This window comes from Glycine max, chromosome 17 (assembly GCF_000004515.6).
Source record: "Glycine max cultivar Williams 82 chromosome 17, Glycine_max_v4.0, whole genome shotgun sequence".
NCBI classification, from domain to species: domain Eukaryota; kingdom Viridiplantae; phylum Streptophyta; class Magnoliopsida; order Fabales; family Fabaceae; genus Glycine; species Glycine max.
Window position 1 is genome coordinate 1273778 of NC_038253.2, and position 26286 is coordinate 1300063.

The 26286-nt window shown below is 31.3% G+C and overlaps 2 protein-coding genes across 2 annotated transcripts; both read right to left on the bottom strand.

Annotated features, from left to right (window-relative positions):
- Positions 1-4670: 4670 nt before the first annotated feature.
- Positions 4671-7158, bottom strand: LOC100777897 (uncharacterized). The gene has a single exon (XM_003550460.5). It carries the CDS (start codon positions 6623-6625, stop codon positions 4922-4924), a length of 1704 nt encoding a protein of 567 aa, XP_003550508.1. The 5' UTR covers positions 6626-7158; the 3' UTR covers positions 4671-4921.
- Positions 7159-12127: 4969 nt separating this feature from the next.
- On the bottom strand, positions 12128-19153 carry LOC100786604 (UPF0613 protein PB24D3.06c-like). The gene is given in 9 exon segments (NM_001254247.2): positions 12128-12491; positions 12596-12660; positions 13344-13452; positions 14883-15028; positions 16045-16110; positions 16222-16314; positions 17077-17182; positions 18320-18396; positions 18737-19153. Coding segments are annotated over 9 exon segments (1014 nt in total). The 5' UTR covers positions 18941-19153; the 3' UTR covers positions 12128-12343.
- Positions 19154-26286: the final 7133 nt, after the last annotated feature.

Sequence of the window (26286 nt, forward strand, 5' to 3'; positions counted from 1 at the left end):
AAAACATTGGTTGTTAATGCCTGCAATCAATTGTCGTAGCAACATGAAATAATTAAAATATAAAAAAAAAATCAAGTTTCCAGAATACACAATCGATTATCAATGTTGAAATAGTGGAATCGGTGCAGAAAACATATAGTATTAGAGGCAAAATATTAACTCGTGCGGAGCAAATTGGAAAAGCACATCGGCACGAGCAAAACGAGCAAGCAAGCAAACTAGAGAAGACCAAGATTTATTTAGGTAAAATTAATATTTAGTGTATGAATGAGATATATAAGCATTAAAAATCATACAAAATATTTATATATTTTCTAAAATAATTTAAAAACATATAACAAATATTATATTTACATAGAAGATATTAAACACATTTTTAAATATCCTAAATTACAAATGACAGTACAAATTTCATATTTCACCAAAAAAAAATTGGATTAAATTTATAATAAAAATTGGTATTTATGTTAATTATATCTTATGAAAATTCTTAATCATAATCCAAAAATCTACTCAATTTGAATAAATTATGTAGCTCACAAAATTTTCTTTTAGGACAATAGTAGCCAATAACTATTGAAAAATAATTTACTTTCAAAAAGTTGAAAATTTGAAGAAGAAAAATATTTGTTGTAACAAAGACTACAACTTAAAAAAATTATTACAAACCTTTAGTACAACTTGATACCTAATTCGCTTACATGAGATTTACATAGTAAGCGGGTCTATATTTGTTCATTAGGATGGAAAACACAATGAAACCTCATAATGGTAGAAATTAAAGACAAAGACGAAACAAGAAAAATATTTATAGAAAGTTAGAATGTTTCTTAATGTGTTATAAAATTTAAGTTGTAAATCCTATATATAGTGTTTATAAAGTTGACTTATTGACAAATGTTAATAAAATCATTTGATTATAAATTATAATTATTTATAACTTTTAAAGTAATGCTAATAATAATAGCATATTATAAAAAGAAAATTATTGAAAAGAAAAATAAATAATACTAAAATATTTTATCTAGAAAAAACAAAAATGCGATTATCTCTATTCTCTACTATAAATATTACAAAAAAATAGAATATTTTATTAAAATATAAAACGATAAGTAATGCTTAAATAATATTATTTAAGTACTTAAATTTTCAAAAACAAAATAATTACCTAATATTATTTCAAAAAAAATATTTTAAAAAATCAAGTTGCCAAGGTCCACCCTCATGTAGCTATAGATTCGTCCATCGTTATAAAGTTGATCTAACGATAAAAGAAAAAAAAATGATGAAAGATTACATATTGGAGTCTGTGATTAATAAAAACTAACAATTGTTATTGAATATTTTGAATACTTGTTGTCTATTAAAAAAAAAACACGGCTTGCTTTGGGTTTTTTAAAGTTTGCACAAGGTCTTTTAAAGTTTGCACAATCTTACTTTCCCCCATGAGAGTTGTGCATTGTCTGCATCTCTGCTGTAAGTTGTAACCATTGTGATTAAAGGAAACTACAAGAATTTTGCTTCGTAATTAGATGTTTGCCTCTTATACATCTTTTGATATTCTCTATCCCGACATACATATAAATAAGAAAAATATATAAAAATATGAAATTAACTAAAATAATTTTATTCAGTTAATCTAAAGGAGTTCATGTGAGTAAAATGATTACATTCGCTTTACTATAACCAAATAAAATTTATTAAAAATGTATTTGGCTTAGAACAAAACCGTCAAAGTTTATAATTTTTTTTTGTTAAACAATGTAATAAAATATAATATAACATCATGCAATTAAAATAAAAATTCATGTCTCAATATCATATCCTATCAAAGTATTGTGTCCCAACGTCATCTAGCACGAGTTTCTTTAAAGTCATCCACGTAGTCATCTGCTCCCACGAATACAATTTTCGATATCATCATAGGATTCAAACATAAATAACACACAGAGAGTGAGTTATCACATTTCTAAATAAAATACAGATAAATAAAGACATAATCGATATAAATTGTAGAAGTATTTATAACATAACTCATCTCAATACAATCTACATTACTTCACCACTTTATCATTTCAAATTCATTTTTCAATCACCAATCACGTTACACATGAATCACACACTCGAGTCAAGACATAACAATACGCATCAATTTCATAATAAATAATTCACAGGTGTTATACAACATTAATACTAAGACTCAAACATATATACAATGTGATACTATGTCAGTGAAAAACCACATTAGGGCGCTTAGGAGTGCATAACAAGATACACCACGCAATGGGTATGTCAGGTCACACTCACTAAGTAAAATCATAAGATGACTAATCAGGGTCACTCTGTTTTACGAGAATGCTTTAACCATATGGGATTAACATAGGCTTAAAGGATTTGTTAGGGCTTCACCTTCCTAATTCGTGTTTCAAACATGTTTAACACATTGCGCTACAATTTAACACTTTGGGTTCCTAACTAGGAATCCTATACTTTCCTTTTAACACTGTGCATAAACACTTTTCTCAATGTAAACACCAATCGGATTATTGTATAATTTACCGCTCACAACACAAGTATGGTCACATAAAGTGTTAACCACACACTTATTCACAATTAAATTTCATGTCCACAATTTTAACATATCACAACGTCACATTTCACCATCACATGTTTACGTGGATCTCACAATTCAACGCATGTTCAACTTTGCACTTATACTCAATCTCAATAATAATGTTATGATCTCAAAGCAACATGTTATATCACAATTAATCACATATTTAATTTATCACTTACATACAATTTTAATCACAATTTCATGATCTCAATATTACAATCTCGTAATTATAATTATACATGAAGAATTACAATATAATAAACATCCAAAAATAAACTACAATTTGATCCCCTAAAGATCCACACACATATTCATTCTAACCCCAATTGCGATAAACTCATCATTTACCTCTAAGCGGACTCACGTGTGTACTCTGACAATGATAACAGTGTCTTTAGAGATTCCTCAAGTTTTTTCTCTGTTTTCTCTGTTAGGGTTTCCAAGCGTTAGAGATAATGAGAAGAGATTGAAGCCTCTAGTTCACTGTCTGCGTGTGATGAGAATTGATCCCTCCACAGAAATTACTTTACAAATCCCAACGGTGGAGATTTGAGGAAATATATTTAAAACCTGGTGTCTAAATTTCACGATGATCTAACGGTTAACGAGTTCAGAATTATAGTTTTACTGGATAAGTTTGGGTGTATGCAAGAAAAACAAAGAGCTACGTGCGAGGGACATTCCTTTCACCACATACACTGTTTCGAAAATTCCAACAGTGGATATGTGTGAAAATAAGTTTCGAACATGGTGTTCGAATTACATGACGATTCAACGATTAACGAGTTTAGAATTGACGTTTTATTGAGACGAGTTTTTGTGTATACGGAAAAAAAAAAAAGAATTTTGAGAGAGAAGAAGGGAAAAGGAAATTGAGAGGAAGAAACATATAAATATAACTAACCTACATGTCTCTGTACATAACTAGAATACTTAGGATCTATTATTTATTTTATTTCTTTTATTTTATCATTTTATACAAAAAATTATATTTTACTCTGTATCAACTGAATAAATAAAATATTATTTTTAAGAACATATATTTATTGTATTTATCTTAAAATTATTATTTTAATTAATAAAATTATTTTTCCTTATTTATTTAATTATAAAAACTTTATTATTTTTTTAAAATTGTATTTATTTTTAAATTAATTTTTTTAATTTATTTTTTAAAAAATGAGATACTACACAACCACTCAAAAATAAAGAAAAAAAAATATATAGTACCGGAAAGAAAGAAGATGGACCATATACAGGGATCAATAATTGAAGCAGAACCATCGGTAATTAATGGACTAATGGCAGTGTTATCAGAACGCTGGACTGGTTGAACCAAGAACTGAATGTTATAATTATTGATATAATTTTAAGTGAATAATTTTAATTTTAACTGTTAATATATATTATTTTGTGATGTTGAATTTAAATATTATGACATTTAACTTAGTTTCATGTTTAATTTTAAATATTATGTTATGAGTTATGGGTTAAGACATCTATAAGTAACGCTTAATTTTTAATACTACAATGTTATAAATATTATTATAATATTTATTGTTTAACATTATTTAATATATTATATAAAATAGTCTTATTTAATTTATTAAACCTTAAATTAATATCCTTGCCAATTCAATGACTCGTTCAATTATAAAAAAAAGGCTAGTAGCAGAAAGCCAGAAACAGATGGACCATGTACACGATAAATAATAAATTATTGGAGCGTAACATAAATAATTAATGGATTAATGGTTGATGAAGTGGAGCAATCCATGTTCCATGGCAGACATGCTAGAAGTAAAAGCCGAAAAAGAAAAGAGGTGCATGTGTTAGACATATTAATATTTATACTATTACTCAGTATTAGTGAGAAAAGTTTGCTGCAATAATTAATTGTAACCGTCCACTGTCAACAAGAAAAGCACAATTGCACAAAGTTACCTTTAACTACAAGGCCTATATAGATGGCTACAAGTCAAGTAGTAGTAATTACGGCTTAGATTTTAAGCCCATGGATACTCTAAACAATAAGAGAGATCCAAACAAAGAATAGCTATGAAATAATGCTATTGATCATCGATAGTGAAATGTGTTTTGATGAGTTAAAATCCCCTGCTAATCTACAAGTGGAACAATCTCATTTATACACATAACTCACAGTAACAAAAAATATGAGCAAGAAAGAAAGCCAAACCTAACTACATAGAAACAGCAAGAGTCTCCAAGCATAGTAGACACAACCTCAATAGTCTTCAACCAAGCATAATCTATAGGGTGTGCATACAAAACTTGCTTCAAATGCTATCTTGCACATAGGGCATTGAGAAGAACATGAGCTAACATAAGGTCCACGAAATATTGATGTCCAATTTGGCCATCTCTCCACTTCATTTTTGCTGGAGCTCTTCCATAGTGAACTCCATCATTACACCGGTTATCAAAATGCCATGGAAATGTCATATCAAAGTTATCAATCACACCAGAAACAACTCCTGCTTGCTTCAATTTCTCCAACAACACACCATTGAACACCTCCATCTTGTTAGGATTGAATGCTAGTGACCTTGCATATCCACCAGTTGCAATTGTATTCCGGTAAAACACTCTTGGCCATGCCAACCCTCTTTGCTTCACTGTCTTCATAACATCTCCCCAAAAGGATGCTGCATAGTCAGCTCCAACAGAGAATGCTCTTATGTTGTGCCAGTGGACACCATCATGTAAGCCAGAGTTCATGACCACAGTGTCTGGAATTGTGTCTTCTGAGAAGTACTTCTTTAGCAAATCTTGAAACCCTTCATCTTTCAGAGAATCCAACCCCAGATAGTTTTGTGTCTCATTCCAATGCCCATTGAAGATGCTTGTAATCCTAACTGTTTGAGAAGGGTCTCTTGGGTTGGAAAAGTTCATGTCGAATCTTCTGGGGACAGAAGATATTTCAGGCAAGTCTAAAACAAAGTTGAGCAAATTTCTTATGGTGTCAACATGGTTTGAATCACCCCAGAAGAAAACCCATCTGTTTTTCAAGCAATTCCAAGCAGACTCAGCTGAATACAACTTGAATGAGCAATGAGTTGAATACACCCAACCATTACTCTCCAGAATTCCCAAGGAACCATCACACCAAGGAGCTTGGCAAGGAAAATCCGGCGCTAGGCACCGGTACCTACCATCATTTTCTATCGAGCAGTCATCATTCTTGCCATGCCTTGTCCACCTTCCAATCCACACATCCCTGACAAAATCAGAAGCCTTGCAAGCCTGCAGTTCTGGTAGCTGAACACTGCTCTTGTAGAATCTGATTGCAACATTTCGCAGCATTCGGTCATAAGAAAACTTCCACGGGGTGAACTTCAGACCTTCAAAGTGTCTATAGAGCAGGATTATAGTGAGATTGTAAACCCCATCAAAATCTGGGTGAACCTGCAGTGAAATTGAGTAAGAACCATTGCTGAAATCTTTCACCAAAGGCCTAGATTTCCATGATTCCCCTGAAAGATCAGCCTCAAAGTAGTCTCCACCTACACAAAGAGGCTTCTCTGAATCATCCAGTGCTTGAAAACCAAATTCATGCACATATCCAGCTGATAGATCAACCACTTCCCCACCATCCAACCAAGGAATTGCAATCTCCACAGCCTTGGAATCTTTACAAGGCTCACCTCCACGAGCTGACCATCTAGCTATGAGATTTGAAGTCAAGTTGGGTTCTAACTCATTTGAAACCCAACTTGCATGCCCCTCAACTAGAAGGGACTTTTTGCCATATACAGGACTGTATGGAGAGACAAAAGTTAAAGTTAAATTAGGAGTATGAGACCTTACAGCAAGATAATCTTGTTGATACCTCCAAGCTTGAATGATGTTCTTGACTGTGCACCCATCAATGCTCCAAACCACAACCATTCCAACCAAAACCAAAGCAGTGAGCAACCCAACACGCCAATGAAGCATTAGAATGGACCATAGAGCCCGTTGGGGCGAAATCACAACCTTCTCTGGCATGGCATCACAAAACGCCACCACCCCAGAACAGCTACCAACAAATCCACCTTCCAATACCGCAAAAGTTGCTATCTTTTGACGACAACACGCCAAACCAAACCACAAAGAGTGTCTTCCAAGCACAAGTGTCGATTTTCCCAAGGAAACAAAACTTGATGATTGAAGGAAAGGGAAAAACAAATCGTGGGATACTACTCACAAGTTACAAGGCGTGTTTACAATTTCAATGAAATGTGTGTGTGAGAGAGATAATAGTGTTGCGGTTGCGGCGAATGGGTCGGTGTGAGTTCGAGAGGAAAGAGAAGGCTTTTCACATTGTACTCCATGAAAGTAAGTAACTCAGCAGATTTCAGACATTGTAGGTATCAACCTCAGTTTATTTATGAACTTTACTCTCTTTTTCATCTTGTTAAACTTTGATTTGCTTGGTTACATACGGGCTGAGCTGTGGATTTTTTTTTTCCCTGTTTGTAATCAAAGTTGTCTTTTGCTTTATTATTATTCTTAATTACTCCGACTGTGGATGTGGTTTTCAAGGTACTTTTGGTCTTAAACTGTCGAACATAAAATTCATTATGCAACATTGAATGCACAATCTTAAAAGGATTCATTGTGGTTTCTCGTTTCATTAATTTTAAAGCCAAATGATAACTAGTGCCGTTGCAATAGAAATATTTCATTTAAAAGTTAAGTGCGTAGTATTATTAATACTCTATATTGTGATTTGAATGCTTTTTTAACATGAATTTTAATAAAAAAATATTTTTAAGTGCCTAGGTGTTCTTTAAGTCTTAAATTCTGTCTTGATTCTAATGAATTTTTAAAACTCAATTCATTTAAACTTTCTGTTATAAAAAAAATCTTATAATTCACGTTAAAATATAAGATTAGGCATTAAAAATAGGTTAACAAGCATTATTTTAAGATCTTATAATTTTATATATTTTCCATAATCTTTATTTTGTTAAAATAAGCATTAGTGTTTTTTTTTTTTTACTGAAATAAGCATTAGTGTTTAAACAGAAAAATAATTGTTATCTTAATTTTCATAAAAATAATTTACAATTTTAAGTCCCATTAAACACTAATCACTCTCGAACTCACATGCTTATAAGTATTAAACATTAATCCAACATTAAACTCTGTTTGTTTTTATGTTAAAAGTCTCATTAAATACTAAGTCTTATTAATCGGTGTTCTTAAAATATAAAAATTAAAAAAGTATTATTATAAAAATCATTAAAAAAAATAATAACAAAATTTTACGTATCCTAATACAACATTTTAACTGCATTTGTCAAACACTAATACAACATTTTAACTCGGTGACCTTCAACTGCATTGAAAAGTATGCTAACGAAAAACAAACACGCGTACAACACATTAACGGTAGACGGATTGATGCTTCGGTATTAACGAAAGTAAGGAATCCTAAGGCAGTAGTTACAGTTACGGCAGTGTTTTAAAGAAAACGGGAATTCCACAAATTATAGTTAAAATGATTAAATATATTGTCAGTGTTATCAAAATTATACTATTACTGTACTTAATAATATTTTAGTACACCGTAGGTTGACAAAATGTATTGTCGACAAATTTATTTAAATTATATGATACTATTATGTATTTAATGATAATATAATATTTTTATGGTGATAATTATCATATTTAAATAAAAATTAATAAACTAACTATTGATAAAAAATATATAATCACTCATATAAAAAACTTTTATATTTAATTTCACAAATTTTAAAAAAAAGTAAAACGTTTTGTTGTTTTATTATTTTCCAAACATTAAGGGCAACATTTGTAATAATTATTATTTGTGAAAATAAGAAATTAAAATAGAAATATTTTTTTTAAAACCAAACATATCTTTTGAGTCTGGCAATTTTCTAATACAATTTATTATTGATGTGATATTATTATCAATATTAATTGTAAGATTAGTATTATAAAAGTCTATTTATCATTGATGTGTTGAAATTTTTTATTTTTATAAAATAATTATATTAATTATTAATCATTGATAAGTTTTATTTTATGTGATCAATTAACTGAGTTAGTTAGATCATTAAATAAAATAGTATGAGTTTAAGTAAATAAACACTAGTGTTTATTCATTAGTGGATGATAAAAATTTTATATTGTTAACACATTATAATAATGCTATGATCTCCAATATATTCAATGTCACACATAGGTTCTCTTTTCTTCATATGAAGAATAACAAATGTGTTACTTAAAAAATATAAAGACTTATCATAATGTCATCATTTATGATTGATAATCACAAAAATCTTACAATAATTATTAAAGAGAACGCTTAGATCAATAACTGAACTAATTAAGAATCCATGAATTTCATTTAATCCTTAACAATCAAATATGTCATAGATCTTAAGACTTTAGATGAATTGTATTAAATTATAAACTTTTAATTTTTTAGTTTATGCATGAAAAATAAAGAATAAAGATTAAATATTAAAAATAATCTCAAACATGAGTGATTCTATATATATATATATATATATATATATATATATATATATATATATATATTACTAGTATCTACATAAAATTATAGTTCTAAAATTAATTTTAATATACATATTTTTTTTTATTGATCAACATTCATATTGTTGAACTTCTAAGAAACAAAAGCTGAGAAGAAATTAAATAGTGGCGTTGAGGCTAGGCCGCACATGAAGAGAGTGGGGTTGAATCAGCGTGCAGTCCGCAAATAATGAACAATTCTATTTATTTTTTTGGTACCGTCCACTTGTCCCATCCAGAACCACAAGTGTTTTCTTTTTTTTCCACCCATAAGCAATAATATAACACTTCTGTTGATTCCCGCCAGAACATCACAGAGAGAAAGTTGCAGTGGCGGCTGATTGAAATTTCACTCACAATTTCGTAAAGAACTAAAAATTATGAACCCACAAATAGTGTGCGGATAATACACGATAATTAATTTTAATATAAAAATTATGCTGAAACTATAAAAAATTAAAGAAATTACTATTTACTTTTATTATGAAAAATTATTTAGTTATTCTCATTCTATCAAACAAAGGAGACAGGAAGGGATAGCTAAAATTGTATAGACTTTGATATATATAATTGTATTAAAATTAACAGGACTATAATTTTTAATAAAAAATAATATTTGTATATATTTTTTAAAAGAAAGTAGGATAGGGTTAAGACACATCTTTATCCCTCCTTCCATCCGTTCATGTTATTACTAACATACCTTTTTTAGGAGAAGTTCATGTTTGTTAAAGGCATCCGTCTGATATCCAAAAAAATAATACTATTATGTTAAAATATTTTTTAATTGAGTGTGATGTATTTTTAATCAATAGTTTTTATTTTATTGATTTCTACAGCTATTTTCATTGTTAAACAAACATTCTAGTTTAATTAGTTTAAGAAAAAAAAAGCACATTAAAAAAAAGAAACGTATTTCCTTTAAGAAATGCAAATATTAAATTTAAATTTAGTCATAAATGGTTGGTCCAAAGTGAATGAACTCCTTTTAAAAAAATGGAATGAACTCATATTCCTTGAAAAAGTGAGTTTAAATTTTGTAGATGAAAAAAATTATTAAGAGGGAGTACTCCAATAAAATGATGATTAAGTAAATTTTTTAACAGAAAGTATTCATCGATAAAAATAATAATCTTTGCACTAACACTAGTATCATAATTACTAAAAATATTAAATTTAAATACGGAGTGAAGATAGTCATTAAATTAGAGCCTACACAAATAGGTCTTATTTTTAAAATGTAAATATGAAAACTAATACTCTAGTGCCATAATCATTGTCATTCCAAAAAGTGGCAGTTTAAAAAGGATTGTTTGTTGAAAATACATGAAATTTTGCTTTAGTGCATGTAAGGTTTTCCCCCTCCTAAGAAATAGCAAAATTCGCATGATCTATTTTGAATTTTTTTGTTTCAGTTTCCAGTTTTAAAGCAATGGTTAGATCATAGATGCACTGTCTAAGAGTTCCATCAAGATTTAGTTCAATGGAATTGAGTTCGTGACTAATCAATCAAAATTTATGACTTGAAGGATTAACATAGATCAGTGAAGCCAAGAAAGTTATTATAGATCTACCGATTCAGAACATTGCCTCGGGTGAATGCCATACATGTACATTCATATTCATATTCATATTCACGTGAATAACTGAATGAGATGTATTTTCTTCAATAAGACAAACTTGAGTTGCTTGCTAACCTCTACAACAGTGGAACAACATAGCCCTACGTATAAAAACTGTATATATTATAATACTTTCTCACTTCCGGTCATTAGCATCCGCACATGCCCAGCGCTTCTTCAGGTGACATTTGTCGCATTTATTTATTTGGACAGAAAAGCCAAGGAACATTTTAATTGTGGAGACTTTCTAAGATATTTCACAAACAATAAATTTATCGTGCTATATAGTATATCGTATATATAACTCAATGTGTATCACTTGGACGATATAACTCGTCACTTTTATTTTCTCATTTTAACTTACTTTTTTCATTGCTGCGGATGAAGTTTAACTATACAGTGGGGGTAAAAACTTTTAGTCAGTGAGGGATACTAAGAAAACTGGAAGTTGAAGCCTCACAACACAACCCACGAACGCACTCAGCGTCTCAGCTTTTCACAATAGACGCATTACGGTGCTATGATATTGATTTAAGCACGATCATGGAATCAGACAGGTCCAGCTAAGCCAGGTATTGACAGTGTTTTTTTTATTGACAAATGCTAATTTTGTTAAAAATATCAGTAAAAGAATTTGAATTCAACCTCCTCTTTTTCTTCTCTCTTCATCCTTAAGTCTAAGTCTATATTTTCCTACCATTATGTCAACATTATATCTCCATCACACGTGTTGGATAGTGATATGAATGGTTCCTAAAAAAAGCCCAAAATATATTTTGAGATGGATACACTAACTCAGGTAGAACAACACACGATGCAGAAACGCACTTTAATTAATTACGTAATTAAATTCAAATAAAACCTGAAGGATTGACAGTATTATCTACAATTGAGGAGATAAGATGGGATAGGAGGTAACGATAATGTCAAGTGCATGCAGCTCTTTCAAGCTAAAATGGGAAAATATTGACTGAAAAGATTAGGTTCGAAGTTAATAACCGCCTTGAATGATGAGTTGGATTTTTGGCCAGCTGCTCAGTGGTTACCAACTTCACCAAAATCATTTTTGTTTCTGGATACTCACGGTAAGTTCTTAAGAGTTCACATCAATGTAATCCAGAAGTTAACGACTTAACGGTATGCATAGAAGAAAGCAAAGGTAAAATGTACATATCACCGCGATACTGATTCCTTTATTTTTCACAATGAATTAATTAATTTTATGCCGATCTCGTAGTTGGGAAATCATTTCTGCAGGAAAAAAGCTTGCTACTGTCAACATCACACAGCCTCAGCAAATGCTGACAGATCCTATCCTATCTGCCAGGGAAAACAGCAATGCAATATTTTTCTCAAGACAAAAAATATTAACATCTGATATATCAACAAAAACTATGGTTGCAAATAACAACCACAAGAAATTCAAACCCCTCCACCCCAAAAAATTATATATGGGAGAAAAATGAAAGATTGACAAAATGGAATAAAAACTATCATAACAACAAAAGAAGGCATTGAAAATTGATAGACACCTACATTAACTCCATGGATCGTCCCATCCCTTGGGTCCCTCTCTTTTTAAGAAGTCAATAATAGCATCAACAGCTTCTTCAACTCTGTTAGAGAGGGAATGATTTCCATATTCAATCTCTACTTTCTCTGCTCCTCCCATCGCTCTGCATAACCTGCATGTATTCAAAATGTACCCCACGACCATAAAAACAGTAATCACATATCTCAATTGTTTGCATAACCAAAAACTGACACCAGATAGGAGTATAGGTTTTACCGCTCAACTAGAGCTTTCTTATCAACATAATCTGGCACATATTCGTCAGCCATTGAAAATATAACCTGCCAAAAAAGACCAAGGCATACCATGATGACAAATTTCCTCCTCCATTTTTTTTCCTTTTAAGAATAATCGGTATATCTCAGATCTTCTGTCTTTGTCTCTTAACAGAATAACATTTACCTTATTAAGTGGTAGAACTTATATTTTACAGTAAGAAATAGCAGGTAAATGAGATTCAATGAACAAAATATTTTTCTATAAATAGGCATCTCAGTATTCAGTGTAAATGAGATTCAATCTACAAATTTCTTCCTATGTTACTCTCAATATCTGTGTGTGTGTCAATTCTCAACATCAGCCAATGTTTTATTGAGCCCAAAAACTGTATAGAAAAAGAGAACAAAAATTATGTTTAATTATGTTGAATAGACAAAAATGGGTACTGTTTTACTACTTTTTGTGTTGTGTTTTTATTGCTCAATGGTGAGAAATATATAGCCAAAAGAAGGAACTCAACATACAGCACCAGAACAGAACCGTGAGTAACGGAATAAAAATCTTCAATGTGTAAAGATGCTTCCAACGAATAGAAAAACCAAAGACTCAGTCAAACAGAATTGCTAAAAGATAGGAATAAAAAGATATCGGTAGTTTTTATCTTCAGAAAAAAACTGATTGAGAAAAAGGAAATTATTTTTACTTTAAATTTTAAATTATAATTAAAATACTTATCAATGATCACCTGACAATGTGTGCTAGACATATGCCCAAGTCTCATCTTCAACTGGTCATCACTCAGGTCAGAACTGAACATGTCATCATCGCCATTATATGAACAAAGGGAGTGATACCTGAAAAATTAATTGCTCTTTAGGAAGGGAACAATAGCACAAGACACCAAACAAACACCTTTTTGCAGTATAATCAATATCAACTTTTGCAAACAGTAAATATTTCTCATCCATCAACATGTCATGCAAGTGGTATTGCTACAATACATTAAGGAGAGAAAGGTAATTAAGGATGGAAGAGGAATGAAAAAGTAAATAATGTCTTTGAAAACAGATATTACTTAGTAGGTGACAAGTTGTCTATTTGACATCTGATATAGCCTAGCTCAAAATCAATATCAGACAACTTGAAACCTTTTACTAATAGCACTAACTTATTTGGAAACCTGTCATTAAAACAGCAGTAGAGGAGAATCTGTGTCGAGCAAAACTTGTGGCTTTTTGCAATTGACATTGATACGGCCAAAAGTTAGTATAGTTAGGTGGTTAAAGTTTTAGGGCATGAAATTAGCTTTAAATAGAAGGGTAGAAGAAGTAGGCATTCTGACTTGTTATCATTAGGGAACTGCATCAGCTCTGTAGAAAAGAGAAACCCACGGAAGGGAACTTTGTCTCCTGTTCTTTGTAATTCAATTCAATATACAGTACAAAAGTATTATTTATCTTTCTCTGTTTCTGGGTTGCTGACAAATATGCACACAACACCATTCTTTGAAGGGATCAACTAAAAAAAGTAAACTAGGAATTATGTAGAAACTCAAACATTGGTAAGGGCAAAAAGGGATTTACATATGTTGTAACAAACATGAATACATGGTAAGAAGTGATGAAAGCATTGGGGTAAAGTTAGAGGTTGAGTGGGGGGATTCAAGGGACTAGGGAGGAAATGAGAGGTAGGAAATCAATTTGGCAGTTTTGGGTGCCTCCTGCCACAGGGTCGTGGAGTTTATCTCCTCTGATTTCTTTATTCTCAGCTCTCAATTGCATTTTCCTTTTGAATCCAGAGCACTGTTCAATGGAATTTTCCCTATTAATTCCATAGTAAATTCAGTTCCTATCAGAATATCATATAATTCATAGTATCGTGAAACGTGAATAAAGAAATAAGAGGCATTTTAAAAAATGAAATGCTTATACTAACAAATAATTATTTGGTAACCATGCTCTACCATAGGAATTCAAATAATTTATTGACATGTGTAAGGTTGTGAGGGCCATTTCTTTGCACATTTCAAATAATGATTAAAATACTAAAAAGATTGTGTGGTAGACCATGCTAATCTAAGAATTACTCACTTTATACCAACCACTTTGGACTGATAAGTGATAATTGAAGAGCAAAAGAAGATTATGTTACAATTGAACAAGTAAATAACATCCTAGTTTCCAAACAATGCATCATCAGAATCGATGCTAATCGTACATCTGAGTCTGACCCTATTGATTGATATCCAGGCTTGTCTCAGTATACAATATTTCTGTACACTCACCTATAGGCAGTTATTGGGGCACTAGGATCTGCTTCCCTTGGCATTAACTCTAGACCTCGGCCTTCACTTATCATCTTAGCAGCCAAGTCAATCATAGAAGCTGTATGAGGGAGTGTAGCTTGATATTCCCGATCACTGACTGGAGCCTGAACAATTAAATAGACATAGAAAATTAAGCACTCAGTAAAAGAACAGATGGGATAGCATGACATTATATTGATCAAACAAACGTCCACTTTTTTTTAGGCTTGGATAACACCAAAATCCAACATTTCAATCCTTAGACTTCAAAATTTAAAATCATACAGGCCACATAAAACTGTGATATGTGAGTTAATGACAACAAATGAACCACTTAAATACAAGCTTCTGGAAACCGGAGTGGTCATTACATTGACGATGGAACTAATTCTCAGTATAGTGGTATAACCATGGTCAAATCAACTTTTTATCTCAATATCATTAGTCTTCATATAGATATTAGAAATTCCACAAGGTTATCATAACAATTGAATCGTTCAATTAAAATAATAAATTAAAACAACAGAATTGTTAAAACTTATCAATGTGTAATTAATAAAATATAGTTATTAAAAATATATCTTACACTTTCACTATAATGATATCAAATATCAATATATTTAAACATTGCATATTTTATGTTTAACAAAAATAATGGTATTTTCCTACTCTGTATTTGAAATTGCCTTGGTGAACTTCTCAAAGCATGTAGGAGTTGGAGGTACTATAATACATGAAATCCACTTAATCACTACAAACCATTTGTTAAGTTGTTGACCCCCACCTAACGCACTCAACTTCACTTTACTCAAGTAAAGGAGACAAAATAAAGCTTGCACCAGTTTAACCTCAAACCCACAGCATGGTTCGAGCATGTTGACTAGTTTACCAGCTTTGGAGATAGTTTTTAACATTATGATTATTTAAAAGATCCTTACAGCCTTATGCATGTTAAGATGGAAACTTAAATCAGGTGAATTGGGTCAGTCTCACGCGAAAACAGGACTATTAGAAGAATAAGACCCCTAATTTTGTAAAAGGCTGTTTAATTAAGTGGCATAATTATAATGCATTAAGACATGCAGATGAAAGAAATTTTCTGAAGTAGGAAGCTCATAATTGATCCACTATCAATGTGTACCTGAAAGATGGCAGCACGAACAGCTCGGGAGCAAGCAAAATTTGTGCGCATGTAATGCACAATATCCTACAATGTCCAAAAAGAGAAAAGCTTATTTAACTGTCACAACAAATGACAGTAGCAAGAAGAGAAGTGGAAGTAAAGTATAGTTAGGACTTAAATGAAGTAACATATAACCTGACAGCCAGTACTATGCCCAAGTAATGCCACACCTTCAGAGTCTTCTTTGTTAATTAAATAATTAATCAGCTGATCCAGCTCCTTAGCATCCTTCAATGTGAATTCAACAAGCAATTGCAAACTTAAGAATCAAGATAACTAAGCTTATCAATCAGCTAGAAATATTAACATTGCACCTTTCAGTAAAACATAAGAATGAACATATAATATTATTTTAACACATTAAATCGAGAGAATGGCCAAAATTTTGAGGTAGCACATACATTTCAAATATATGTTGCTTGAGGTTGTAGTCACTAATTTAATGATCCCAGACTCCTAGGAATTAGGATGCTTAGTTTACCATATTTAACAAAACTACTAGATTCTGAAGACATTGTCGGTTGAGGTAATGCCAAAGGTCACACTAATTTAACAGTAGAATAATTACTTCTAAATACCTGATGAGAAAGTCCATGATGTTGTCCTTTATTCTTTTGGTTTATTAAACAAACAACAGAATTCTCTGCCACAAGAAACCTAAGATGGGCAGTTTGGCACTAAGCACCAAGATCAACATTTGATTTATATTGCTCACTGTAAGGAGATGCTTTTGCAAACACTAAGCTCACTATATCAAAGAAAAAGGCATTTGAATGACTGCTAAATTAAAACAATTTCTTGTCTTGTGTGTTAGTGGAATTATATGGTGGCTTAGTCTTAATATTTACAAGTTATATAAAGTAAATCCAGAATTTTGAGTTCATCATGTAAAATTAATAAGCATAAATATGTTCAGTAGAATGTGATATAACACTTCACAGCAACCTGGAACAGCACAGCATCACTGAGAGTTAAAATTTAATTGATTACTTGTTGCAAGCTGGAGGTGCCATATCCACTGTATGAAGATGACATAAGGAATTGAACTAACGACCAATTCTCATGGTCCAGAGCAATTGCCAGAGGTTCCAAGTATCTACAAGAAGATGAAGAAAAAGCATGTTAGATAGAAACTATTCTAAAGGTTTACATCTAGAGGTGGAGCTTAAAAAATATACAAGAACCAGTATAAATTTTCTATTATTAAACTAACTTATAACAATCCCAACTTCTATAAAGTAATTAACTTGTGGGTAGCTATTAGCAAATTGCTATTTCTGAAGTTACTATAGTGAGAGGAAACTAACTTAGAAATGGCAAAAGGGTAATAATAAATAAGATGTTTTGCAAGCACTTACTTTGCATGCCTTAAAACCTGAATTTAATTTATTATACAATTTTATCCATTATATTTAGGGGGCAACTGAAAAAGCACATTTGATCTCATGAAAGTGGCTTATGACCTTCCTATAAGTTCTCTTTAGCTAATTTGAGTAAGTTTCACATCCAATCTTATGAATAAGCTTTCATTTTATAGAAGCTTATTGTCCAAACACACCCTTAACTCAATCATGTCAATCATCAAATACTTAGAAATCCTAGGTAGGGTTTTAAGCAAAGAAAGCCAAGACAATCATTGAACACAAAAGTACATTAGATATTATCTTTCAACCCTAAGAAGAGAATAATTTGGTTTTAAAGACATTAGATATGAGAAGACCACATAGTGTTCTGCTTCCAAAGAAAAGCAAACAAAAATTGAGAATGAAAGAGCAATCAAATGAAATAACTTGAATGCATTGGATGGCTGGGAAGCAGGCCCCAATCATATATTCCAGCATAGATAAGAATTCTTTTCCGACCAATTCTACTCAAAAGCTTGTAATATTCTATGACACCAACCATGCACCAAATGTATTGGAGTGAGTAATTTCGTATTTCTTCTAATACTATTAGGAAGCATAATATGTTTTTAAATTTTATAACTACATATTCACATGCTTGAAAATGTTTTTGAAGGGTTTCCACAATTTTTCTTCTTCTTTTTATACTAAGAGCTCATAGGCTTGAAAAGTTCACTGCTACTCCTATACGCATCTATGGCATATATATATATATATATATATATATATATATATATATATATATATATATATATATATATATATATAAGTTCTAAACTCATTGTCATCCAGATTAATGATTGGAGGAAATTGTCGAGTATGAAACGTACGGAGTAGCTAGAAAACCATCGGTCAATCCACCAATAAAAATGACTTGCCGCTTGAAATCACCAGTCTTAAATGCAACCTGCAAATAAAAATAAAAATCTATCAGAAGCCACTACACAAAAATCAGAAAAAAGGAGGAATTGAAAAGTAAAGAGAACCATGGCATCTCAGGAACCAGAATCACAAAAGAAATAACACAATAGAGGAAAAAGCATGAAGACATTAACGCTTACACAGCACACTAACTGAATAATTGCTACTTATTTTTTTGGTTTGTTTGAAAAATCAGAGATCTCGAAGGCCGAAGCCAATGTAGAAGAGTAGGTGCAATATTTTACTGATTTAAAATCAAAATCATCCACGATTAAATCAGATTTAATTATTTTTTATATAAAAAAAAAAGTAATAAGGTAACGGACCTGAATAGGATTGGGACCGTACTTGAAAAGAACACCTCGGAACTGATTTTTGCGGACGACGGGGCCGGCAGTGTCGGAGGAGGGTGCAGCAGCGGAGTTATTGGACATTTTGACACTGTTGGAACGGCCAACTCGAACGATTCCGGAGAACCAGGACGAAGAAGACGACGACAAGGTTGAGGAAGAAGTGAGAGAAGGATTCATTGCCTTGTCTAGATTATAGTTATAGCCATGCTGAGGTGATGGTGGTCCAAGCAGCAGTGTAAGGCTCGGGATTCGAGAACCAAGACGGAAGAAGATCCTTCCACCACATCACAAAGCAGGTTACCACTGCACAGCGATTGATCAGAACCGTCACGGGCTCCTTCCTGCGTGCTTTTCACGCGCATACAGCTAAATCTCGCTGAAAATGCTACCGGCTACTTTTCCACGGTAGTTGAACTGTCTTATTGAAAAATTATAAATAAATTTATGGGTTATATTGGGCTGCCACCAACCTCGAGGATGTGGGCCGTTAAATCGAATTTATGAAACGGAGCAACTATTGGTCCGCCGGATTTGATATTATCACTACCAACCTTTGCTTTAAATATTTTTTTCCAAAAATGTCCTTTTCTTGGAAATATGTTTTCGTTGGCATAACACAATAAAATTGTTTTCATTGTGTAAGAACTAGGAAGGGATGAAAAAAATTCACAAAAAAACATGATTTGGTTGTGTATTTTGTTAACAAAATCATTTTTTGTTGTGTCCGTTTTTTGCACTCTCTTTTACACAATAAAAATAAATTCCCGTTGTTTCATTTTTTCCATATTTACTAAATGAGAATATAATTCCATTTAAAATGATACATATGGGTCCAAGATTCCGTTGAAGCAATGCAACACCCACCCTCCAAACCCACCACGAACCTCATTAAAAAAAACCTTTACACCCTCTTCAAACCTACCACGACCACCAAATCCTGCATCATCTCTTACCTTGGCATCACCATAACCACAACAACACTAACAACAACAACAATAACAACATGAATCTTGACCAGGGTTGCGTGGTGCATTGTTGTTGGGCTCTTAATGATGTAGAGCGGCACGGATCGATGATGATGGTTTTTGGAATTCAACTGCAAAAAAAAAAAAAAAAAAAATTAGGGAGGGTGCACGATCTAGAGGGTTGGCACAACAGGGAAAGGGGTGGCATGGCGGTTCTAGATCTGGGGTGGGGTGGGGCGGCAGTTTTGGACTTAAGGATAAAGGGAGGGGGTGTAGGGATTTGGTGAGTAGGCAAAATAGAAATTTTGTAGAAGTCTGTAGTCTAAATAGCAAATTGGGTAGTGAAAATAGTTGCTCCCAATATGATATTTTAATTTTTCAAGCCCAAATTTTACAGGGAGCAGGGGATATTCTATTTGCATTTTTTTTTCTCTCAATACCCTTCCTTTTCATTTTAGTTTTTCATATTCCATATATACTCTCATTACTACCTTTTCCCGTTGTTTGCACCCCCTCTCCTTTCTCTCTCTCTCACTAACTCCGGTGTGTTTATTTTCTCCCATCTTCGTTCCTTTTCCCTATCCATTCGCTAGCTTCAAAGCATCCCCCTTGTTGTCTCCATCGATTAGTTTCGATTGTTGTTTTTTCGTATTTTACATATTTATTAGATTCTGAAAACCAGTTTTTGGAATACATTTTGGTGTCTTTCGAAAAATAATTTTCAGAAAATAATTTTATGCATTCTGAAAACTACTTTCTAAAATATATACAACAACAACGCCTTATCCCACTAGGTGGGGTCGGCTACATGGATCAACTTCCGCCATAATGATCTATCAAGTACCATACTTCTATCCAAACCATTAATTTCGAGATCCTTTTTGATAACCTCTCTTATAGTCTTTTTGGGTCTTCCTCTGCCTCGAATTGTTTGTCTTCTCTCCATCTGGTCTACTCTTCTCACTACAGAGTCTACCGGTCTTCTGTCTACATGCCAAACCACCTAAGTCTATTTTCCACCATCTTCTCTACAATAGGCGCTACTCCAACCCTCTCTTTAATAGCTTCGTTTCTAATTTTATCCTGTCGAGTCTTACCACACTTTCTAAAATATATAAATTCCAAAAACTAGTTTTGGGAATGCAATGAATTAGCGACGGATATCCACCATTCAAAGAAAGTAATGTTAGCTGTATACTTTTTTTGGTGACACCGAATACAATTGCAAACATTTGCACAGTAAGAAAAAACTTTTGATTAATTAAGGAAAGTGTTTGCCACAAGAAGTGCCACACTGATACATGATACAAACATAGAGCCATGCACGATGCAACCAATGCTTGGAGATCGTGACCCCTGCATGTACATATTAGCAAACATATTTAGCAGTTATTATTTTTTGAAGTTAATTAGTCTCAAATATTAGTCACATTTGCAGTTGAAGCTCTGTCCAAAACTTCTTGACCATGAAATTTAATTGTGGAAAGTGAGTTGGGGACAAGTCTTTCTCAAACACAGATAATGATGAAGCTTAAATTAAGCTAATCCCATGCCCTACTTACTTACAGGTTTTGTAACAACAGAAGCTTCCAAACATCAAATGCCCTACTATGTTGCTGATTTGATGGGCACTTAGGAATGTCTTGACGTACGTACGGTTATATCAGTATGATTATCCTCGTTAACATTGAACTTTAATTTTATGGGTCGTGGTCTATTGATATACAAGGGAATAAAGTTCAAAAGAAAAGGTTGTCACTCTAGAGTTGGTGGTGGAAGGTACTTCCGTCGCTCCCTTAAAAACGATATCATGCATTATTTATAAGTTGGTCAAAGTATGCTATACAAGGTACACCAATGCTCGTGGACCGCAAACCCAATTCGTCTTATTAAATTCCTCTCTATGGTCATAGTCGATTTAAGAAAACACTAATAACAGACAAAGAGACCTACCTCATTTCAGTGTGTAATGTCTATATGGGGTAAAACAAAATTTTTATGCTTTGCTTGCATTCTTTAGGAAAAAGATCGAGTAGTGGATACTAATAACACCTAACTAGAGAAAAAAAGAAGAAATAAAAAATGTAAGTATAATAAGTGATATGATAAAAGAAAAAAGATAGAAAATAATAGGTATCAATATATGATACATGAAAATATCCGTACAAGATTACTGTATCTTTTACAGGAAAGATTGAAAGGATTGATCATTTCCCTTTTTTTAAATGATACAAAAGTTTAGATCAAGGAAAGATAGTCCTCTTATAAGAGGTCGGAAAATACCACTAATATGTGATAAATTATGTTAAAATTTACGCCTTACTTTTTAACAGATAAAATCTATAATCAAACTTAACATGTAAAATTAATTAGTGTAAATGAAAAATTGACCAAATGTACCAACCCTACTTGGCAATCCTTCCTCATGGACAGTGTATATAGGACCACGTCAAGTACTAGTGTTAGAGGATGAGTTTGGCCTAGCTTAAATAAACACGTGCCTATTTAGTAAACTGAAACATAATTGATAAAATTTTCTCATTATTTAACAAAGAAATTGAGTATATTTAAAGATATATATATATATATATATATATATATATATATATATATATTAAAAGCTATTCACATTATTATCGTAGAGTAAATTATTTGATACATCAATATACAATACAAAAAGAGTTTAATGTCTATATATAACCCTTTTTCTTATAGAAAAATGCTAGAATTATAAAAAAATATTTTAATATGTGCAAAAATAGTAAAATAATATTTAATTAAGCCAATTAGTTGAAGTGTACATATGCAAATCTAAAAATGTAAAATAAAAATATTAAAGAGGAAGAGCATTGATCACTTTTATATAAATGACTTCTTAACAAAAATACTCAATTACTGACATAATTGGAAGATTAACAAAATAGTACTAAATTAGTTTAAAGTGAGATAGACAAAACCAATCACATTAATTATCTCCATTTTATCACGTACAATTATTTATATATTGTATTCTAGTACTACATTAAAAATATAATTTACAGAATTGATGAAACATGCTAAGTACTACATTAAAAATGTAATTTATATTGAAGTGTTTACTAATTTACTTCAATAAACTACAAAAATTGATATATTTCATTTTTTCAGTCACAACTTCACTAAAAAATTGATAATTACTATAGTTAATATTAAAAAAAAATGTACATCTCCTTAAAAATATTATCTATAAAAATTATACATTAATAAAACCCTTTTTACAGATTTTTTTTATATATTTAAATTGTATACGGGAAAAAAATATTTAATGGTATTTTTCTCGTATCCAGATAAACTCCTGACACATACGAATATTACATTTAAAAACAAAGCATACAAAAAATAATGAATGTAGTTTCAGTAGCAATGCCCCAAAAATGAAGAGAAAAAAAGGTACAAAAGGCTGACCAAATGCTTATATATCATCCTTTTGTGCAACAGGTTACTCCTAAATCCTAATTGGTAAGAAGTCCAAAGCAATCTACTAAGAGAAAAGATAACACACTTCTAAAAAAATTTGAAAATAGGAAATGCAGGTAAAACAATCCCACCAGTTGTAACTTGTCCAATAAAAGAAACTATACGTTGATTTGACCAAATAAGTTGTAGAAGATAGTTTTTCAGACCCATATTAGCCATCCCTACCAAGTACCAAGTTCAGCAACCAATTATCTTCCTCCCAAGGAAAAAAAAAAAAAAAAAACCTTCTCCATTTCATCAACCCATTTCTGAATAAAGTCACAGATTTATCTTTAGACAGCGAGGGCAACCAGGGGTACAGCTCTTTTAAACTAGAGTTTTAATTTTTGACCATATAAAATCTAAATACTAAAGATACTTTATTGATACCCCTTATTTTCTCTCTCTATCATCTTATCATGTTATATGTGTAATCATATTAATTACTTATTTTTCTTTCCTTTTTGTTTTTCTTTGGATAAATATTTTGAACAATAATTTTTTTATCTAAAACACTTTAAAGACAAAAAATAAAATAAACATTTTTTTAAAGACTAAAACAAAAAAAAAAATTATAGGAATTTAAGTTTTTTTTTAACGAGCCTTTTTCCTTTAAAACCCAAATTGCATATCCACATATGCCAAAACAACGTGCTTGACCCATTCCTTTTTTTCTTATATGTTCCTTTAGAGAACTGTTGGGAATGCATAGAGGAATCATAATCATTAGAGCACATATTGCTCCACAAACAATATGAATTCTTAACCACCTCTCTATGCTAGCTCCTAAATGAAGACAAGTCACCATATCTATAATTCAAAACAGAGTACCACAGCCAGATAGTTTCTTTATCATAGGGAAATCTCCATCTCCACTATCCATAGAGGTCAGATGTTTGTCAAGCAATTTTCAGTTATAGATTTATAATATTGTATTAGAGAGTTATTTAAGGTAGTGTAGTTTGAAAAATATGTTAAAGATGTTGTCTTTTAAATGAAATATCTCAATATTTTGAAAGATTAACTGAAATACCCAGAGATAAAAGGAAAGTATGGAGAGAATTATTCGAAGTATAACAGAATGAGGAAGATGAAATTATAAGTTACGTTGCTGATGCTGCTGAGGGTTTACAACTTTATCCTCAGAAGCTGCATTGACAGAAGGTTAACAACTTTTTTCATAGTAGTATATCAGAAAGACTTGCAACTTTATTCATGTCAAAGTTGAAGTGAGAATGTTTAATTTGCATCTTTTTTCTATTAAAAAGTTATATGATATATAATGTAGGTCACAGTGAAATCAATAGCATTTAATCCAATGATGTGTAGGTATGTTCGATTGAATCAAGTTAAATTTGAATTTATATGTGATTGATAATTTGACATGTCTCCCGCAATCACTATTGACTTATTTGAGCACACATGTGACAAGGGATAATGTATGTATTCATGAACAAGAGGTATAGGGAGTTTTGCGATTATACACTCTCGTGAGTCCTGAGTGGGATCTCTGGTCAATATACAGTCTACCCTAGTGTAGGTCGGGTGGCATATGTCTCATTATGGTGGCGGTGCAATACAAATGTGTTTTTTTTTTGTACAGAGTGCAAATGTATGTTGAAAGACTTTTTGATATAAAAGTCAATATGTTACTTATAAGTTATAAGGGTAATATAAGCACGAAGAATTGATTTGAAGATTTGTATGATCATTCTGATTGTGATTTGAAAGATGGTGGAGAGTATGAATTCGAAGATTTTGGAGATTTGAAGAATGTTTGTGGTTCATAGAATGCAAATATTCAAGGTGGAAATAATTGGGTTTGACCCGAATTCTTTATTTGAATATCGTTACCCATACATATACTTTTCTATTTTATTTACGATTAGACATATGTTGTACTGCACCAAAAAAAATACATATGTTGTAACTAACACTGGCAAATATCTCATACGTTGCATAAATATTTGTAAATATAAGTGGAAAAAAATAAATCGATACATAAAAATATATTTTAAAAATATTTAAAAATATAAAATAAAGGTTTTCAAAAATTTTATTTTAAATTTAAAACTTTAAAATAATAAATATTTTTATAATAACTTACAAATATCCTATTGTATTCAAATTTGATGGAAGAAAATTGAGTGTTAATTGAAAAAAATGAAGAAACTTAAAACCTTTTTAATCAAATAACTACTTAAAATATAAATTAAAATTATTATACAGAGGTAATTAATTATGTGATACACTACTGAAAGGTACATAGTAAATATATATGAGAGATATGGAAGGGGAATTTATTTTTAATAAGAAACTAGAAAAGCCTCAATAAATGTATTTGGGTAGTTGATAGTTTGTCATGTATATTAGCTTGTATAAGTTTCGCATAAGCAATTGTGATGCACAATTGGTTAAAATATAGGACAAATGAATTAGATGGTAATTTTTTTGAAGGGTGAATTAGATGGTAATATGATGTGAATTGTTTGTCTTTACAGTCAGGTATATGAATTGTGAATCATAGATGAGACCTCACGATTAGTTCATGATTCTTGTATAAAGTGGTTCGTTTAAAGCTGTGCTTTTTCAGCCAATTTTGCATAACCGGCAAGTTTGGTTTGTGATTTTAACGGGCTGGCCCGCAGAACACTATAATTTGAAAGAAAAATGGAAATTGAGAATTGTTTGATGAATGTGCATTTAAAATTTATACTTGAAAGTTAAGACATTATATAAGACTTTCATATTTAGTCATTCTATTTAGTTGAGAATGTTTGGTAGTATTTTGGTGAGACTTTTAACATTTGATTTGATTTGCTAAAAATATTTGGTGAGTTATTGATAAATGGTAATGTAATCATTATCTCCCTCTTATTTTCGATATAGATCCTAAGTATTTTCTATAGAAGATAACTATATTCAAACTAGTAAAATTACTATGTGTAATGTGGGATAAAACTTTCATATTAAATATTCAATGTAGGATACTTAAAATTTAAACTCAAGATTACTCCTTTGTGATAGTTAATCCACGATTATATATCATATATGTGCTCTTCT